Source organism: Salmo salar, chromosome ssa26 (assembly GCF_905237065.1).
Source record: "Salmo salar chromosome ssa26, Ssal_v3.1, whole genome shotgun sequence".
In the NCBI taxonomy this organism is placed as follows: Eukaryota; Metazoa; Chordata; class Actinopteri; order Salmoniformes; family Salmonidae; genus Salmo; species Salmo salar.
In genome coordinates this window covers 46,354,648-46,376,996 of record NC_059467.1, presented here as the reverse complement: position 1 = coordinate 46,376,996, position 22,349 = coordinate 46,354,648, and the positions used below count along the sequence as shown (strand labels likewise).

General features: G+C 40.5%; 1 protein-coding gene across 1 annotated transcript in view; it reads right to left on the bottom strand.

Annotated features, from left to right (window-relative positions):
* LOC106591626 (high affinity cAMP-specific and IBMX-insensitive 3',5'-cyclic phosphodiesterase 8A) overlaps nt 1–22,349 on the bottom strand; it is a 238,099-nt gene that overhangs the window by 74,198 nt on the left and 141,552 nt on the right. The window contains 1 exon segment of the mRNA XM_045708820.1: nt 12,957–13,147. Coding sequence (XP_045564776.1) covers nt 12,957–13,147 — 191 coding nt within the window.

The window sequence follows — 22,349 nt, the reverse complement described above, 5'->3', positions numbered from 1 at the left end:
AATACTAACATAACCAACCAGCATAGTAACATATCAGCATAGTAACCAACTAACATAGTAACATACAAGCATAGTAACATACCAGCATAGTAACATACCAGCATAGTTACATACCAGCATAGTAACATACCAGCATAGTAACATACCAGCATAGTAACCAACCAACATAGTAACATACCAGCACAGTAACATACCAGCATAGTAACATACCAGCATAGTAACACACCAGCATAGTAACATACCAGCATAGTAACATACCAGCATAGTTACATACCAGCATAGTAACATACAAGCACAGTAACATACCAGCATAGTAACCAACCTACATAGTAACATACCAACATAGTTACATACCAACATTGTTACATACCAACATAGTAACCAACCAACATAGTAACACACCAGCATAGTAACATACTAGCATAGTAACATACTAGCATAGTAACATACCAGCATAGTAACACACCAGCATAGTTACATACCAGCATAGTAACATACCAGCACAGTAACATACCAGCACAGTAACATACCAGCATAGTAACCAACCAACATAGTAACATACCAGCACAGTAACATACCAGCATAGTAACACACCAGCATAGTAACATACCAGCATAGTAACATACCAGCATAGTAACATACCAGCATAGTAACATACCAGCATAGTAACACACCAGCACAGTAACATACCAGCACAGTAACATACCAGCATAGTAACCAACCAACATAGTAACATACCAACATAGTAACATACCAACATAGTAACATACCCAACCAGCATAGTAACATACCAGCATAGTAACATACCAGCATAGTAACCAACAAACATAGTAACACACCAGCATAGTAACATACCAGCATAGTAACCAACCAACATAGTAACATACCAACATAGTAACATACCAACATAGTAACATACCAGCATAGTAACCAACCAACATAGTAACATACCAACATAGTAACATACCAACATAGTAAAATACCAGCATAGTAACCAACCAACATAGTAACATACACACATAGTAACACACCAGCATAGTTACATACCAGCATAGTAACCAACCAACATAGTAACACACCAGCATAGTAACATACACCATAGTAACACACCAGCATAGTAACACACCAGCATAGTAACATACCAGCATAGTAACATACCAGCATAGTAACCAACCAACATAGTAACATACCAGCATAGTAACATACCAGCATAGTAACATACCAGCATAGTAACATACCAGCATAGGAACACACCAGCATAGTAACCAACCAACATAGTAACATACCAGCATAGTAACATACCAGCATAGTAACATACCAGCATAGGAACACACCAACATAGTAACATACCATCACAGTAACATACCAGCATAGTAACATACCAGCATAGTAACATACCAGCATAGTAACACACCAGCATAGTAACCAACAAACATAGTAACACACCAGCATAGTAACATACCAGCACAGTAACATACCCAACCAGTATAGTAACATACCAACATAGTTACATACCAACATAATAACATACCAACATAGTAACATACCAGCATAGTAACCAACCAACATAGTAACATACCAGCATAGTAACATACCAGCATAGTAACATACCAGCATAGGAACACACCAGCATAGTAACCAACCAACATAGTAACATACCAGCATAGTAACATACCATCACAGTAACATACCAGCATAGTAACATACCAGCATAGTAACATACCAGAATAGTAACACACCAGCATAGTAACCAACAAACATAGTAACACACCAGCATAGTAACATACCAGCACAGTAACATACCCAACCAGTATAGTAACATACCAACATAGTAACATACCAGCATAGTTACATACCATCATAGTAACATACCAACATAGTAACATACCAGCATAGTAACATACCAGCACAGTAACATACCAGCACAGTAACATACCCAACCAGTATAGTAACATACCAACATAGTTACATACCAACATAGTAACATACCAACATAGTAACATACCAGCATAGTAACATACCAGCATAGTAACATACCAGCATAGTTACATACCAGCATAGTAACATACCAGCATAGTAACATACAAGCACAGTAACATACCAGCATAGTAACCAACCTACATAGTAACATACCAACATAGTAACATACCAACATAGTTACATACCAACATAGTAACCATACCAACATAGTACACTAGTATACATACCAGCATAGTAACATACCAGCATAGTAACACACCAGCATAGTTACATACCAGCATAGTAACATACCAGCACAGTAACATACCAGCACAGTAACATACCAGCATAGTAACATACCAACATAGTAACATACCAACATAGTAACATACCAACATAGTAACATACCAACATAGTAACATACCCAACCAGCATAGTAACATACCAGCATAGTAACATACCAGCATAGTAACCAACAAACATAGTAACACACCAGCATAGTAACATACCAGCACAGTAACCAACCAACATAGTAACACACCAGCATAGTAACATACCAGCATAGTAACCAACCAACATAGTAACATACCAACATAGTAACATACCAACATAGTAACATACCAACATAGTAACCAACCAACATAGTAACATACCAACATAGTAAAATACCAGCATAGTAACCAACCAACATAGTAACATACCAACATAGTAACACACCAGCATAGTTACATACCATCATAGTAACCAACCAACATAGTAACACACCAGCATAGTAACATACCAGCATAGTAACACACCAGCATAGTAACATACCAGCATAGTAACATACCAGCATAGTAACATACCAGCATAGTAACACACCAGCATAGTAACATACCAGCATAGTAACATACCAGCATAGTAACCAACCAACATAGTAACATACCAACATAGTAACATACCAACATAGTAACATACCAGCATAGTAACCAACCAACATAGTAACATACCAACATAGTAACATACCAACATAGTAAAATACCAGCATAGTAACCAACCAACATAGTAACATACCAACATAGTAACATACCAGCATAGTAACCAACCAACATAGTAACACACCAGCATAGTAACATACCAGCATAGTAACACACCAGCATAGTAACACACCAGCATAGTAACATACCAGCATAGTAACATACCAGCATAATAACATACCAGCATAGTAACACACCAGCATAGTAACATACCAGCATAGTAACATACCAGCATAGTAACCAACCAACATAGTAACATACCAGCATAGTAACATACCAGCATAGTAACATACCAGCATAGTAACCAACCAACATAGTAACATACCAGCATAGTAACATACCAGCATAGTAACATACCAGCATAGTAACATACCAGCATAGGAACACACCAGCATAGTAACCAACCAACATAGTAACATACCAGCATAGTAACATACCAGCATAGTAACATACCAGCATAGGAACACACCAACATAGTAACATACCATCACAGTAACATACCAGCATAGTAACATACCAGCATAGTAACATACCAGCATAGTAACACACCAGCATAGTAACCAACAAACATAGTAACACACCAGCATAGTAACATACCAGCACAGTAACATACCCAACCAGTATAGTAACATACCAACATAGTTACATACCAACATAATAACATACCAACATAGTAACATACCAGCATAGTAACCAACCAACATAGTAACATACCAGCATAGTAACATACCAGCATAGTAACATACCAGCATAGGAACACACCAGCATAGTAACCAACCAACATAGTAACATACCAGCATAGTAACATACCATCACAGTAACATACCAGCATAGTAACATACCAGCATAGTAACATACCAGAATAGTAACACACCAGCATAGTAACCAACAAACATAGTAACACACCAGCATAGTAACATACCAGCACAGTAACATACCCAACCAGTATAGTAACATACCAACATAGTTACATACCAACATAGTAACATACCAACATAGTAACATACCAGCATAGTAACATACCAGCATAGTAACATACCAGCATAGTAACCAACCAACATAGTAACATACCAACATAGTAACATACCAACATAGTAACATACCCAACCAGCAGAGTAACATACCAGCATAGTAACATACCAGCATAGTAACCAACAAACATTGTAACACACCAGCATAGTAACATAACATCACAGTAACATACCAGCATAGTAACATACCAGCATAGTAACACACCAGCATAGTAACATACCAGCATAGTAACATACCAGCATAGTTACATACCAGCATAGTAACATACAAGCACAGTAACATACCAGCATAGTAACCAACCTACATAGTAACATACCAACATAGTTACATACCAACATTGTTACATACCAACATAGTAACCAACCAACATAGTAACACTCCAGCATAGTTACATACTAGCATAGTAACATACCAGCATAGTAACACACCAGCATAGTTACATACCAGCATAGTAACATACCAGCACAGTAACATACCAGCACAGTAACATACCAGCATAGTAACCAACCAACATAGTAACATACCAACATAGTAACATACCAACATAGTAACATACCAACATAGTAACATACCCAACCAGCATAGTAACATACCAGCATAGTAACATACCAGCATAGTAACCAACAAACATAGTAACACACCAGCATAGTAACATACCAGCACAGTAACCAACAGACATAGTAACACACCAGCATAGTAACATACCAGCATAGTAACCAACCAACATAGTAACATACCAACATAGTAACCAACCAACATAGTAACATACCAACATAGTAACACACCAGCATAGTTACATACCATCATAGTAACCAACCAACATAGTAACACACCAGCATAGTAACATACCAGCATAGTAACACACCAGCATAGTAACATACCAGCATAGTAACATACCAGCATAGTAACATACCAGCATAGTAACACACCAGCATAGTAACATACCAGCATAGTAACATACCAGCATAGTAACATACCAGCATAGTAACATACCAGCATAGTAACATACCAGCATAGTAACCAACCAACATAGTAACATACCAGCATAGTAACATACGATCACAGTAACATACCAGCATAGTAACATACCATCACAGTAACATACCAGCATAGTAACATACCAGCATAGTAACATACCAGCATAGTAACATACCAGCATAGTAACACACCAGCATAGTAACCAACAAACATAGTAACACACCATTATAGTAACATACCAGCACAGTAACATACCCAACCAGTGTAGTAACATACCAACATAGTTACATACCAACATAGTAACATACCAACATAGTAACATACCCAACCAGCATAGTAACATACCAGCATAGTAACATACCAGCATAGTAACCAACAAACATTGTAACACACCAGCATAGTAACATACCAGCACAGTAACATACCAGCATAGTAACACACCAGCATAGTAACATACCAGCATAGCAACATACCAGCATAGTTACATACCAGCATAGTAACATACAAGCACAGTAACATACCAGCATAGTAACCAACCTACATAGTAACATACCAACATAGTTACATACCAACATAGTTACATACCAACATAGTAACCAACCAACATAGTAACACACCAGCATAGTTACATACCAGCATAGTAACACACCAGCATAGTTACATACCAGCATAGTAACATACCAGCACAGTAACATACCAGCACAGTAACATACCAGCACAGTAACCAACCAACATAACAACACACCAGCATAGCAACATACCAGCATAGTAACATACCAGCATAGTAACCAACCTACATAGTAACACACCAGCATAGTTACATACCAGCATAGTAACATACCAGCACAGTAACATACCAGCACAGTAACATACCATTACAGTAACCAACCAACATAGTAACACACCAGCATAGTTACATACCAGCATAGTAACATACCAGCACAGTAACATACCAGCACAGTAACATACCAGCACAGTAACCAACCAGCATAGTAACACACCAGCATAGTAACACACCAGCATAGTAACATACCAACATAGTAACATACCAACATAGTAACATACCCAACCAGCATAGTAACATACCAGCATAGTAACATACCAGCATAGTAACCAACAAACATAGTAACACACCAGCATAGTAACATACCAGCATAGTAACCAACCAACATAGTAACATACCAACATAGTAACATACCAACATAGTAACATACCAACATAGTAACCAACCAACATGGTAACATACCAACATAGTAAAATACCAGCATAGTAACCAACCAACATAGTAACATACCAACATAGTAACACAACAGCATAGTTACATACCATCATAGTAACCAACCAACATAGTAACATACCAACATAGTAACATACCAGCATAGTAACATACCAGCATAGGAACACACCAGCATAGTAACATACCAGCATAGTAACACACCAGCATAGTAACATACCAGCATAGTAACATACCAGCATAGTAACATACCAGCATAGTAACACACCAGCATAGTAACATACCAGCATAGTAACATACCAGCATAGTAACCAACCAACATAGTAACATACCAGCATAGTAACATACCAGCATAGTAACATACCAGCATAGTAACCAACCAACATAGTAACATACCAGCATAGTAACATACCAGCATAGTAACATACCAGCATAGGAACACACCAGCATAGTAACCAACCAACATAGTAACATACCAGCATAGTAACATACCATCACAGTAACATACCAGCATAGTAACATACCATCACAGTAACATACCAGCATAGTAACATACCAGCATAGTAACATACCAGCATAGTAACACACCAGCATAGTAACCAACAAACATAGTAACACACCATTATAGTAACATACCAGCACAGTAACATACCCAACCAGTATAGTAACATACCAACATAGTTACATACCAACATAATAACATACCAACATAGTAACATACCAGCATAGTAACATACCAGTACAGTAACATACCAGCACAGTAACATACCCAACCAGTATAGTAACATACCAACATAGTTACATAACAACATAGTAACATACCAACATAGTAACATACCAGCATAGTAACATACCAGCATAGTAACCAACCAACATAGTAACATACCAACATAGTAACATACCAACATAGTAACATACCCAACCAGCATAGTAACATACCAGCATAGTAACATACCAGCATAGTAACATACCAGCATAGCAACAAACCAACATAGTAACCAACCAGCATAGTAACACACCAGCATAGTAACCAACAAACATTGTAACACACCAGCATAGTAACATACCAGCACAGTAACATACCAGCATAGTAACACACCAGCATAGTAACATACCAGCATAGCAACATACCAGCATAGTTACATACCAGCATAGTAACATACAAGCACATTAACATACCAGCATAGTAACCAACCTACATAGTAACATACCAACATAGTTACATACCAACATAGTTACATACCAACATAGTAACCAACCAACATAGTAACACACCAGCATAGTTACATACTAGCATAGTAACATACCAGCATAGTAACACACCAGCATAGTTACATACCAGCATAGTAACATACCAGCACAGTAACATACCAGAACAGTAACATACCAGCACAGTAACCAACCAACATAACAACACACCAGCATAGTAACATACCAGCATAATAACATACCAGCATAGTAACCAACCTACATAGTAACACACCAGCATAGTTACATACCAGCATAGTAACATACCAGCATAGTAACCAACCAACATAGTAACACACCAGCATAGTAACATACCAGCACAGTAACATACCAGCATAGTAACCAACCAACATAGTAACACACCAGCATAGTTACATACCAGCATAGTAACATACCAGCATAGTAACCAACCAACATAGTAACCAACCAGCATAGTAACACACCAGCATAGTAACACACCAGCATAGTAACACACCAGCATAGTAACATACCAGCATAGTAACATACCAGCATAGTAACCAACCAACATAGTAACATACCAACATAGTAACATACCAACATAGTAACATACCAACATAGTAAAATACCAGCATAGTAACCAACCAACATAGTAACATACCAACATAGTAACACACCAGCATAGTTACATACCATCATAGTAACCAACCAACATAGTAACATACCAGCATAGTAACATACCAGCATAGTAACATACCAGCATAGGAACACACCAGCATAGTAACATACCAGCATAGTAACACACCAGCATAGTAACATACCAGCATAGTAACATACCAGCATAGTAACATACCAGCATAGTAACACACCAGCATAGTAACATACCAGCATAGTAACCAACCAACATAGTAACATACCAGCATAGTAACATACCAGCATAGTAACATACCAGCATAGTAACCAACCAACATAGTAACATACCAGCATAGTAACATACCAGCATAGTAACATACCAGCATAGGAACACACCAGCATAGTAACCAACCAACATAGTAACATACCAGCATAGTAACATACTATCACAGTAACATACCAGCATAGTAACATACCATCACAGTAACATACCAGCATAGTAACATACCAGCATAGTAACATACCAGCATAGTAACACACCAGCATAGTAACCAACAAACATAGTAACACACCATTATAGTAACATACCAGCACAGTAACATACCCAACCAGTATAGTAACATACCAACATAGTTACATACCAACATAATAACATACCAGTACAGTAACATACCAGCACAGTAACATACCCAACCAGTATAGTAACATACCAACATAGTTACATAACAACATAGTAACATACCAACATAGTAACATACCAGCATAGTAACATACCAGCATAGTAACCAACCAACATAGTAACCAACCAACATAGTAACATACCAACATAGTAACATACCCAACCAGCATAGTAACATACCAGCATAGTAACATACCAGCATAGTAACACACCAGCATAGTAACATACCAGCATAGTAACATACCAACATAGTAACATACCAACATAGTAACATACCAACATAGTAACATACCAGCATAGTAACATACCAGCCTAGTAACCAGCCAACATAGTTACATACCAGCAGAGTAACATACCAGCATAGTAAAATACCAGCATAGTAAAATACCAGCATAGTAACACACCAGCATAGTAACATACCAGCACAGTAACATACCAGCATAGTAACCAACAAACATAGTAACACACCAGCATAGTAACATACCAGCATAGTAACATAGCAGCACAGTAACATACCAACATAGTAACATACCAGCATAGTAACATACCAGCATAGTAACATACCAGCACAGTAACATACCCAACCAGCATAGTAACATACCAACATAGTTACATACCAACATAGTAACATACCAGCACAGTAACATACCCAACCAGCATAGTAACATACCAGCACAGTAACATACCAGCATAGTAACATACCAGCATAGTAACATACCAGCACAGTAACATACCAGCATAGTAACCAACCAACATAGTAACACACCAGCATAGTTACATACCAGCATAGTAACATACCCAACCAGCAAAGTAACATACCAGCATAGTTACATACCAGCATAGTAACATACCAGCACAGTAACATACCAGCACAGTAACCAACCAACATAGTAACACACCAGCATAGTTACATACCAGCACAGTAACATACCAGCATAGTAACCAACCAACATAGTAACACACCAGCATAGTTACATACCAGCATAGTAACATACCAGCATAGTAACCAACCAACATAGTAACATACCAGCATAGTAACATACCAGCATAGTAACACACCAGCATAGTAACATACCAGCATAGTAACATACCAGCATAGTAACACACCAGCATAGTAACATAACAGCATAGTAACATACCAGCATAGTTACATACCAGCATAGTAACATACCAGCATAGTAACATACCAGCACCGTAACATACCAACATAGTAACATACCAGCATAGTAACATACCAGCATAGTAACATACCAGCACAGTAACATACCCAACCAGCATAGTAACATACCAACATAGTTACATACCAACATAGTAACATACCAGCACAGTAACATACCAGCACAGTAACATACCAGCACAGTAACATACCAGCATAGTAACATACCAGCATAGTAACATACCAGCATAGTAACATACCAGCATAGTAACATACCAGCATAGTAACATACCAGCGCAGTAACATACCAGCATAGTAACCAACCAACATAGTAACACACCAGCATAGTTACATACCAGCATAGTAACATACCAGCATAGTATCATACCAGCACAGTAACATACCAGCACAGTAACATACCAACACAGTAACCAACCAACATAGTTACATACCAGCATAGTAACATACCAGCATAGTAACCAACCAACATAGTAACACACCAGCATAGTTACATACCAGCATAGTAACATACCAGCACAGTAACATACCAGCACAGTAACATACCAGCACAGTAACCAACCAACATAGTAACACACCAGCATAGTTACATACCAGCACTGTAACATACCAGCATAGTAACCAACCAACATAGTAACATACCAGCATAGTAACCAACCAACATAGTAACATACCAGCATAGTTACATACCAGCATAGTAACATACCAGCACCGTAACATACCAACATAGTAACATACCAGCATAGTAACATACCAGCAGAGTAACATACCAGCACAGTAACATACCCAACCAGCATAGTAACATACCAACATAGTTACATACCAACATAGTAACATACCAACATAGTAACATACCAGCATAGTAACATACCAGCATAGTAACATACCAGCATAGTAACCAACCAACATAGTAACATACCAACATAGTAACATACCAGCACAGTAACATACCAGCACAGTAACATACCAACATAGTAACATACCAACATAGTAGCATACCCAACCAGCATAGTAACATACCAGCATAGCAACATACCAGCATAGTAACATACCAGCACAGTAACATACCAGCATAGTAACACACCAGCACAGTAACATACCAGCACAGTAACATACCAGCACAGTAACATACCAGCATAGTAACATACCAGCATAGTAACATACCAGCATAGTAACACACCAGCATAGTAACATACCAGCATAGTAACATACCAGCATAGTAACATACCAGCACAGTAACATACCAGCATAGTAACCAACCAACATAGTAACACACCAGCATAGTTACATACCAGCATAGTAACATACCAGCATAGTATCATACCAGCACAGTAACATACCAGCACAGTACCATACCAACACAGTAACCAACCAGCATAGTAACACACCAGCATAGTAACATACCAGCATAGTAACATACCAGCACAGTAACATACCAGCATAGTAACCAACCAACATAGTAACACACCAGCATAGTTACATACCAGCATAGTAACATACCAGCATAGTATCATACCAGCACAGTAACATACCAGCACAGTACCATACCAACACAGTAACCAACCAACATAGTAACACACCAGCATAGTAACATACCAGCATAGTAACATACCAGCACAGTAACATACCAACACAGTAACCAACCAACATAGTAACACACCAGCATAGTAACATACCAGCATAGTAACATACCAGCACAGTAACCAACCAACATAGTAACACACCAGCATAGTTACATACCAGCATAGTAACATACCAGCATAGTAACCAACCAACATAGTAACATACCAGCATAGTAACATACCAGCATAGTAACACACCAGCATAGTAACATACAAGCATAGTAACCAACCAACATAGTAACATACCAGCATAGTTACATACCAGCATAGTAACCAACAAACATAGTAACACACCAGCATAGTAACATACCAGCATAGTAACATACCAGCATAGTAACATACCAGCACAGTAACATACCAGCATAGTAACATACCAGCACAGTAACATACTAGCATAGTAACATACCAGCATAGTAACATACCAGCATAGTAACACACCAGCATAGTAACATACCAGCATAGTAACATAACAGCATAGTAACATACCAGCATAGTTACATACCAGCATAGTAACATACCAGCATAGTAACATACCAGCACAGTAACATACCAACATAGTAACATACCAGCATAGTAACATACCCAACCAGCATAGTAACATACCAACATAGTAACATACCAGCATAGTAACATATCAGCATAGTAACCAACCAACATAGTAACATACCAACATAGTAACATACCAACATAGTAACATACCCAACCAGCATAGTAACATACCAGCATAGTAACATACCAGCATAGTAACATACCAGCACAGTAACATACCAGCATAGTAAGATACCAACATAGTAAGATCACCTACCAGCATAGTAAGATCACCTACCAGCATAGTAACATACCAACATAGTAAGATCACCTACCAGCATATACCTAACCTACTGATATAACAAGGTAACGTACCAGCATATACCTAACATACTGATATAACAAGGTAATGTACCACCATATACCTAACCTACTGATATAACAAGGTAACGTACCAGCGTATACCTAACCTACTGATATAACAAGGTAATGTACCACTATATACCTAACCTACTGATATAACAAGGTAATGTACCACCATATACCTAACCTACTGATTTAACAAGGTAATGTACCAGCATATACCTAACATACTGATATAACAAGGTAATGTACCAGGATATACCTAACCTACTGATATAACAAGGTAATGTACCAGGATATACCTAACCTACTGATATAACAAGGTAATGTACCAGCATATACCTAACCTACTGATATAACAAGGTAATGTACCAGCATATACCTAACCTACTGATATAACAAGGTAATGTACCAGGATATACCTAACCTACTGATATAACAAGGTAATGTACCAGGATATACCTAACCTACTGATATAACAAGGTAATGTACCAGGATATACCTAACCTACTGATATAACAAGGTAACGTACCGGCATAGTGATTCAGCGTCGAAGTATCTGGAATGTCTGTGGTCGATGATGACGAGGTCGTGGTGCTTTTCCTGGAAACACTCCAGCGCCGCCTCTGGCGTCCTCGCCACGTTACACCTGAAGTTGGCCTTCTCACACGCCCAGCAGAACCCATTATTCTGGCTGTCCTCTTTGGCAAATACTAACAGTACCTGTAATGGGAGAGGTTAGAGGTTAAAAGGTCAAATACTAACAGTACCTGTAAGGGGAGAGGTTAGGGGTCAAATACTAACAGTACCTGTAAGGGGAGAGGTTAGAGGTTAAAGGTCAAATACTAACAGTACCTGTAAGGGGAGAGGTTAGGGGTTAAAGGTAAAATACTAACAGTACCTGTAAGGGGAGAGGTTAGGGGTTAAAGGTCAAATACTAACTGTACCTGTAAGGGGAGAGGTTAGGGGTTAAATACTAACAGTACCTGTAAGGGGAGAGGTTAGGGGTTAAAGGTAAAATACTAACAGTACCTGTAAGGGGAGAGGTTAGGGGTGCGCACAAACAACCATACACAGTCAGAGAGCGTACACATACACCCTCCTACCAAGCAGCATACTTTCACATAACCCCTTGCTTGCGTTAATTCATGGCTTTTAAGCGGCATCTAGGTTTCGCTGTGGCACGCACACACACAGAGAGAGAGAGAGAGAGAGAGAGAGAGAGAGAGAGAGAGAGAGAGAGAGAGAGAGAGAGAGAGAGAGAGAGAGAGAGAGAGAGAGAGAGAGAGAGAGAGAGAGAGAGAGAGAGAGAGAGAGAGAGAGAGAGAGAGAGAGAGAGAGAGAGAGAGAGAGAGAGAAGGCAGGTAGCTAGATGAGTCACTGGGCCTAACAGACGTCATCGTGGACCAGTTGGCAGGATACACAATCAATGTACAGAATGGGAAGTTTGTTCAGCAGTCTCACGGTTTGCATCACAACTGCAAAATTGAGTTAAAGGTACAAAGACGTCTCTCTGTTCACTTAAAGTCCAGGAGGCCAGGAGCTAGAAGCCGAGAGGCCAGGAGCTAGGAGGCCAGGAGCTAGAAGTCAAGAGCCCAGGAGCTAGGAGGCCAGGAGCTAGAAGTCAAGAGATCAGGAAATAGGAGGCCAGGAGCTAGAAGTCAAGAGCCCAGGAGCTAGGAGGTCGGGAGCTAGGAGGCCAGGAGCTAGGAGGCCGGGAGCTAGTAGGCCGGGAGCTAGAAGTCAAGAGGCCAGGAGCTAGGAGGCCAGGAGCTAGAAGTCAAGAGGCCAGGAGCTAGGAGGCCAGGAGATAGAAGTCAAGAGGCCAGGAGCTAGGAGGCCGGGAGCTAGGAGGTCGGGAGCTAGGAGGCCAGGAGCTAGGAGGCCAGGAGCTAGGAGGCCGGGAGCTAGTAGGCCGAGAGCTAGAAGGCCGGGAGCTAGGAGGTCGGGAGCTAGGAGGTCGGGAGCTAGGATGCCGGGAGGTAGGAGGTCGGGAGCTAGGTCAGGAGCTAGGACCAGGAGGCCATGAGCTAGGAGAACAGGAGGCCAGGAGCTAGGAGGCCAGGAGCTAGGAAGTTGGGAGCTAGGAGGCCGGGAGCTAGGAGGTCGGGAGCTAGGAGATCGGGAGCAAGAAGGCCGGGAGCAAGGAGGCCGGGAGCAAGGAGGCCGGGAGCTAGGAGGTCGGGAGCTAGGAGGTCGGGAGCTAGGAGGTCGGGAGCTAGGAGGCCGGGAGCAAGGAGGCCGGGAGCTAGGAGGTCGGGAGCTAGGAGGCCAGGAGCTAGGAGGCCGGGAGCTAGTAGGCCGAGAGCTAGAAGGCCGGGAGCTAGGAGGTCGGGAGCTAGGAGGTCGGGAGCTAGGATGCCGGGAGGTAGGAGGCCGGGAGGTAGGAGGCCGGGAGGTAGGAGGTCGGGAGCTAGGTCAGGAGCTAGGACCAGGAGGCCATGAGCTAGGAGAACAGGAGGCCAGGAGCTAGGAGGCCAGGAGCTAGGAAGTTGGGAGCTAGGAGGCCGGGAGCTAGGAGGTCGGGAGCTAGGAGATCGGGAGCAAGAAGGCCGGGAGCAAGGAGGCCGGGAGCAAGGAGGCCGGGAGCTAGGAGGTCGGGAGCTAGGAGGTCGGGAGCTAGGAGGTCGGGAGCTAGGAGGCCGGGAGCAAGGAGGCCGGGAGCTAGGAGATCGGGAGGTAGGAGGCCAGGAGCTAGGAGGCCGGGAGCTAGGAGGCCGGGAGCTAGGAGGCCGGGAGCTAGGAGGCCGGGAGGTAGGAGGCCGGGAGGTAGGAGGCCAGGAGCTAGGAGGCCGGGAGCTAGGAGGCCGGGAGGTAGGAGGCCAGGAGCTAGGAGGCCAGGAGCTAGGAGGCCAGGAGCTAGGAGGCCGGGAGCTAGGACCAGGAGGCCAGGAGCTAGGAGGTCGGGAGCTAGGAGGCCAGGAGCTAGGAGGCCGGGAGCAAGGAGACCGGGAGCTAGGAGGTCGGGAGCTCAGGAGGCCGGGAGCTAGGAGGCCTGGAGCTAGGTGTTCAGGAGCTAGGAGGTCAAATATTTATCAAACACCTATTTTTCAGTGGCAATTGATGAGCCTATAACAGATTAAATAGTCCCAGAATTTGTTTCTTTTTCATTTCAGTTCACTAAAACAAGACTAAATTATCTTTGTGACTAAAATTTGACGACTAAGTGAACTGGATAACAGTTTTTGAAAAGATTGAAAGCTTTTTAGTAATAAGCACAATTAATATTAGCAGGACAGATGCACAGTGCAGTTGTAGTTGAGCAGTGGGAAGGATGCACCAAACCCAGCACACAGCCTAATGCAGCTGGTGAGCTGCAGGGGAGAAAGAGATGTGGGCAGACAGGCAGATTGGCTCCGCCTCCGATTACACCCATCTCGCAGGCCACTTTCTTAGTTCACTTTAGCTAATAACTAGTCATCACCAGCCTTCTAGTTAGCTACCCTTTGTCTGGAGCTGCTTTAGGAAATGAAAAACAGTAGCAGCATTGAGTTTAATAGTAAAACAACAGTCTAGCTATGTTTTTATCTCCCTTGAATAGGTTATAGAAAAGTAGGCTGTCTGACATTATAGTCTAGCCCTCCCAGTTCTCCCACTGCATTTCATATACAGGATCCTTAGCCAATGTAGCCAAGTCTCCTTTTCCTGAGAGAAAACGTTTTTTTCTTTCTATAGTTCATTTCTTTAGTCTAAACCTTGTTCAGTCATGTTACCTCATTAACTAGCTATAGCTAACAACCTGGGGCGTGTTCAGTTGGACGCAACGTTTAGATAGAAATATGCTATGGAGAACAAACATGCCGATCTGACATGGTGAATAAGGAAAAACAACGGCTCTATTCACGGAATTTCTATCTACAATGTCGAGAAAGTTTTACAATTGGCCCTGGTAACATTACCAGTACCCTGCTGAACGTAGCCTTGGTAACATTACCAGTACCCTGCTGAATGTAGCCTTAGTAACATTACCAGTACCCTGCTGAATGTAGCCTTGGTAACATTACCAGTACCCTGCTGAACGTAGCCTTGGTAACATTACCAGTACCCTGCTGAATGTAGCCTTGGTAACATTACCAGTACCCTGCTGAACGTAGCCTTGGTAACATTACCAGTACCCTGCTGAACGTAGCCTTGGTAACATTACCAGTACCCTGCTGAACGTAGCCTTGGTAACATTACCAGTACCCTGCTGAACGTAGCCTTGGTAACATTACCAGTACCCTGCTGAACGTAGCCTTGGTAACATTACCAGTACTCTGCTGAACGTAGCCTTGGTAACATTACCAGTACCCTGCTGAACGTAGCCTTGGTAACATTACCAGTACCCTGCTGAACGTAGCCTTGGTAACATTACCAATAGCCTACTGAACATAGCCATGGTAACACTATATCTGACTGGGTAAATAACTCCTCTATATCTGACTGGGTAAATAACTCCTCTATATCTGACTGGGTTAAAAACTCCTCTAAATCTGACTGGGTAAATAACTCCTCTATATCTGACTGGGTAAATAACTCCTCTATATCTGACTGGGTAAATAACTCCTCTATATCAGACTGGGTAAATAACTCCTCTATATCTGACTGGGTAAATAACTCCTCTATATCTGACTGGGTAAATAACTCCTCTTGCCACTACACTATATCTGACTGGGTAAATAACTCCTCTACATCTGACTGGGTAAATAACTCCTCTATATCTGACTGGGTAAATAACTCCTCTGCATACACTATATCTGACTGGGTAAATAACTCCTCTAATGACGGGTAAATAACTCCTCTGCCACTACACTATATCTGACTGGGTAAATAACTCCTCTATATCTGACTGGGTAAATAACTCCTCTATATCTGACTGGGTAAATAACTCCTCTATATCTGACTGGGTAAATAACTCCTCGTCACTACACTATATCTGACTGGGTAAATAACTCCTCTATATCTGACTGGGTAAATAACTCCTCTATATCTGACTGGGTAAATAACTCCTCTATATCTGACTGGGTAAATAACTCCTCTATATCTGACTGGGTAAATAACTCCTCTATATCTGACTGGGTAAATAACTCCTCTTGCCACTACACTATATCTGACTGGGTAAATAACTCCTCTATATCTGACTGGGTAAATAACTCCTCGTCACTACACTATATCTGACTGAGTAAATAACTCCTCTATATCTGACTGGGTAAATAACTCCTCTTACCACTACACTATATCTGACTGGGTAAATAACTCCTCTACATCTGACTGGGTAAATAACTCCTCTACATCTGACTGGGTTAATAACTCCTCTATATCTGACTGGGTAAATAACTCCTCTATATCTGACTGGGTAAATAACTCCTCTATATCTGACTGGGTAAATAACTCCTCTATATCTGACTGGGTAAATAACTCCTCTATATCAGACTGGGTAAATAACTCCTCTATATCTGACTGGGTAAATAACTCCTCTATATCTGACTGTGTAAATAACTCCTCTACATCTGACTGTGTAAATAACTCCTCTACATCTGACTGTGTAAATAACTCCTCTATATCTGACTGGGTAAATAACTCCTCTATATCTGACTGGGTAAATAACTCCTCTTGCCACTACACTATATCTGACTGGGTAAATAACTCCTCTACATCTGACTGGGTAAATAACTCCTCTATATCTGACTGGGTAAATAACTCCTCTATATCTGACTGGGTAAATAACTCCTCTATATCTGACTGGGTAAATAACTCCTCTATATCTGACTGGGTAAATAACTCCTCTATATCTGACTGGGTAAATAACTCCTCTTGCCACTACACTATATCTGACTGGGTAAATAACTCCTCTATATCTGACTGGGTAAATAACTCCTCGTCACTACACTATATCTGACTGGGTAAATAACTCCTCTATATCTGACTGGGTAAATAACTCCTCTACATCTGACTGGGTAAATAACTCCTCTATATCTGACTGGGTAAATAACTCCTCTATATCTGACTGGGTAAATAACTCCTCTATATCTGACTGGGTAAATAACTCCTCTTGCCACTACACTATATCTGACTGGGTAAATAACTCCTCTACATCTGACTGAGTAAATAAACTCCTCTATATCTGACTGGGTAAATAACTCCTCTATATCTGACTGGGTTAATACCTCCTCTATATCTGACTGGGTAAATAACTCCTCTATATCTGACTGGGTAAATAACTCCTCTATATCTGACTGGGTAAATAACTCCTCTATATCTGACTGGGTAAATAACTCCTCTATATCTGACTGGGTAAATAACTCCTCTATATCAGACTGGGTAAATAACTCCTCTATATCTGACTGGGTAAATAACTCCTCTATATCTGACTGGGTAAATAACTCCTCTATATCTGACTGGGTAAATAACTCCTCTATATCTGACTGGGTAAATAACTCCTCTTGCCACTACACTATATCTGACTGGGTAAATAACTCCTCTACATCTGACTGGGTAAATAACTCCTCTATATCTGACTGGGTAAATAACTCCTCTATATCTGACTGGGTAAATAACTCCTCGTCACTACACTATATCTGACTGGGTAAATAACTCCTCTATATCTGACTGGGTAAATAACTCCTCGTCACTACACTATATCTGACTGGGTAAATAACTCCTCTATATCTGACTGGGTAAATAACTCCTCTACATCTGACTGGGTAAATAACTCCTCTATATCTGACTGGGTAAATAACTCCTCTTGCGACTACACTATATCTGACTGGGTAAATAACTCCTCTATATCTGACTGGGTAAATAACTCCTCTATATCTGACTGGGTAAATAACTCCTCTATATCTGACTGGGTAAATAACTCCTCTATATCTGACTGGGTAAATAACTCCTCTGCCACTACACTATATCTGACTGGGTAAATAACTCCTCTATATCTGACTGGGTAAATAACTCCTCGCACTACACTATATCTGACTGGGTAAATAACTCCTCTATATCTGACTGGGTAAATAACTCCTCTATATCTGACTGGGTAAATAACTCCTCTATATCTGACTGGGTAAATAACTCCTCTTGCCACTACACTATATCTGACTGGGTAAATAACTCCTCTACATCTGACTGGGTAAATAACTCCTCTATATCTGACTGGGTAAATAACTCCTCTATATCTGACTGGGTAAATAACTCCTCTAAATCTGACTGGGTAAATAACTCCTCTATATCTGACTGGGTAAATAACTCCTCTATATCTGACTGGGTAAATAACTCCTCTATATCTGACTGGGTAAATAACTCCTCTATATCTGACTGGGTAAATAACTCCTCACTATATCTGACTGGGTAAATAACTCCTCTATATCTGACTGGGTAAATAACTCCTCTATATCTGACTGGGTAAATAACTCCTCTTGCCACTACACTATATCTGACTGGGTAAATAACTCCTCTATATCTGACTGGGTAAATAACTCCTCTATATCTGACTGGGTAAATAACTCCTCTACATCTGACTGGGTAAATAACTCCTCTATATCTGACTGGGTAAATAACTCCTCTATATCTGACTGGGTAAATAACTCCTCTATATCTGACTGGGTAAATAACTCCTCTATATCTGACTGGGTAAATAACTCCTCTATATCTGACTGGGTAAATAACTCCTCTATATCTGACTGGGTAAATAACTCCTCTCTACACTATATCTGACTGGGTAAATAACTCCTCTATATCTGACTGGGTAAATAACTCCTCACTATATCTGACTGGGTAAATAACTCCTCTACATCTGACTGGGTAAATAACTCCTTACTATATCTGACTGGGTAAATAACTCCTCTACATCTGACTGGGTAAATAACTCCTCTATATCTGACTGGGTAAATAACTCCTCTATATCTGACTGGGTAAATAACTCCTCTATATCTGACTGGGTAAATAACTCCTCTATATCTGACTGGGTAAATAACTCCTCTATATCTGACTGGGTAAATAACTCCTCTATATCTGACTGGGTAAATAACTCCTCTATATCTGACTGGGTAAATAACTCCTCTACATCTGACTGGGTAAATAACTCCTCTATATCTGACTGGGTAAATAACTCCTCTATATCTGACTGGGTAAATAACTCCTCTTGCCACTACACTATATCTGACTGGGTAAATAACTCCTCTATATCTGACTGGGTAAATAACTCCTCTGTCACTACACTATATCTGACTGGGTAAATAACTCCTCTATATCTGACTGGGTAAATAACTCCTCTATATCTGACTGGGTAAATAACTCCTCTATATCTGACTGGGTAAATAACTCCTCTTGCCACTACACTATATCTGACTGGGTAAATAACTCCTCTATATCTGACTGGGTAAATAACTCCTCTATATCTGACTGGGTAAATAACTCCTCTATATCTGACTGGGTAAATAACTCCTCTATATCTGACTGGGTAAATAACTCCTCTATATCTGACTGGGTAAATAACTCCTCTATATCTGACTGGGTAAATAACTCCTCTTGCCACTACACTATATCTGACTGGGTAAATAACTCCTCTACATCTGACTGGGTAAATAACTCCTCTATATCTGACTGGGTAAATAACTCCTCTATATCTGACTGGGTAAATAACTCCTCTATATCTGACTGGGTAAATAACTCCTCTATATCTGACTGGGTAAATAACTCCTCTATATCTGACTGGGTAAATAACTCCTCTATATCTGACTGGGTAAATAACTCCTCTATATCTGACTGGGTAAATAACTCCTCTATATCTGACTGGGTAAATAACTCCTCTATATCTGACTGGGTAAATAACTCCTCTATATCTGACTGGGTAAATAACTCCTCTATATCTGACTGGGTAAATAACTCCTCTATATCTGACTGGGTAAATAACTCCTCTATATCTGACTGGGTAAATAACTCCTCTATATCTGACTGGGTAAATAACTCCTCTATATCTGACTGGGTAAATAACTCCTCTATATCTGACTGGGTAAATAACTCCTCTAACTATATCTGACTGGGTAAATAACTCCTCTATATCTGACTGGGTAAATAACTCCTCTATATCTGACTGGGTAAATAACTCCTCTATATCTGACTGGGTAAATAACTCCTCTATATCTGACTGGGTAAATAACTCCTCTATATCTGACTGGGTAAATAACTCCTCTATATCTGACTGGGTAAATAACTCCTCTATATCTGACTGGGTAAATAACTCCACTACCTCTATATCTGACTGGGTAAATAACTCCTCTATATCTGACTGGGTAAATAACTCCTCTTGCCACTACACTATATCTGACTGGGTAAATAACTCCTCTACATCTGACTGGGTAAATAACTCCTCTATATCTGACTGGGTAAATAACTCCTCTATATCTGACTGGGTAAATAACTCCTCTTGCCACTACACTATATCTGACTGGGTAAATAACTCCTCTATATCTGACTGGGTAAATAACTCCTCGTCACTACACTATATCTGACTGGGTAAATAACTCCTCTATATCTGACTGGGTAAATAACTCCTCTATATCTGACTGGGTAAATAACTCCTCTATATCTGACTGGGTAAATAACTCCTCTATATCTGACTGGGTAAATAACTCCTCTATATCTGACTGGGTAAATAACTCCTCTATATCTGACTGGGTAAATAACTCCTCTGACTACACTATATCTGACTGGGTAAATAACTCCTCTATATCTGACTGGGTAAATAACTCCTCTTCACACACATATCTGACTGGGTAAATAACTCCTCTATATCTGACTGGGTAAATAACTCCTCTACATCTGACTGGGTAAATAACTCCTCTATATCTGACTGGGTAAATAACTCCTCTATATCTGACTGGGTAAATAACTCCTCTATATCTGACTGGGTAAATAACTCCTCTATATCTGACTGGGTAAATAACTCCTC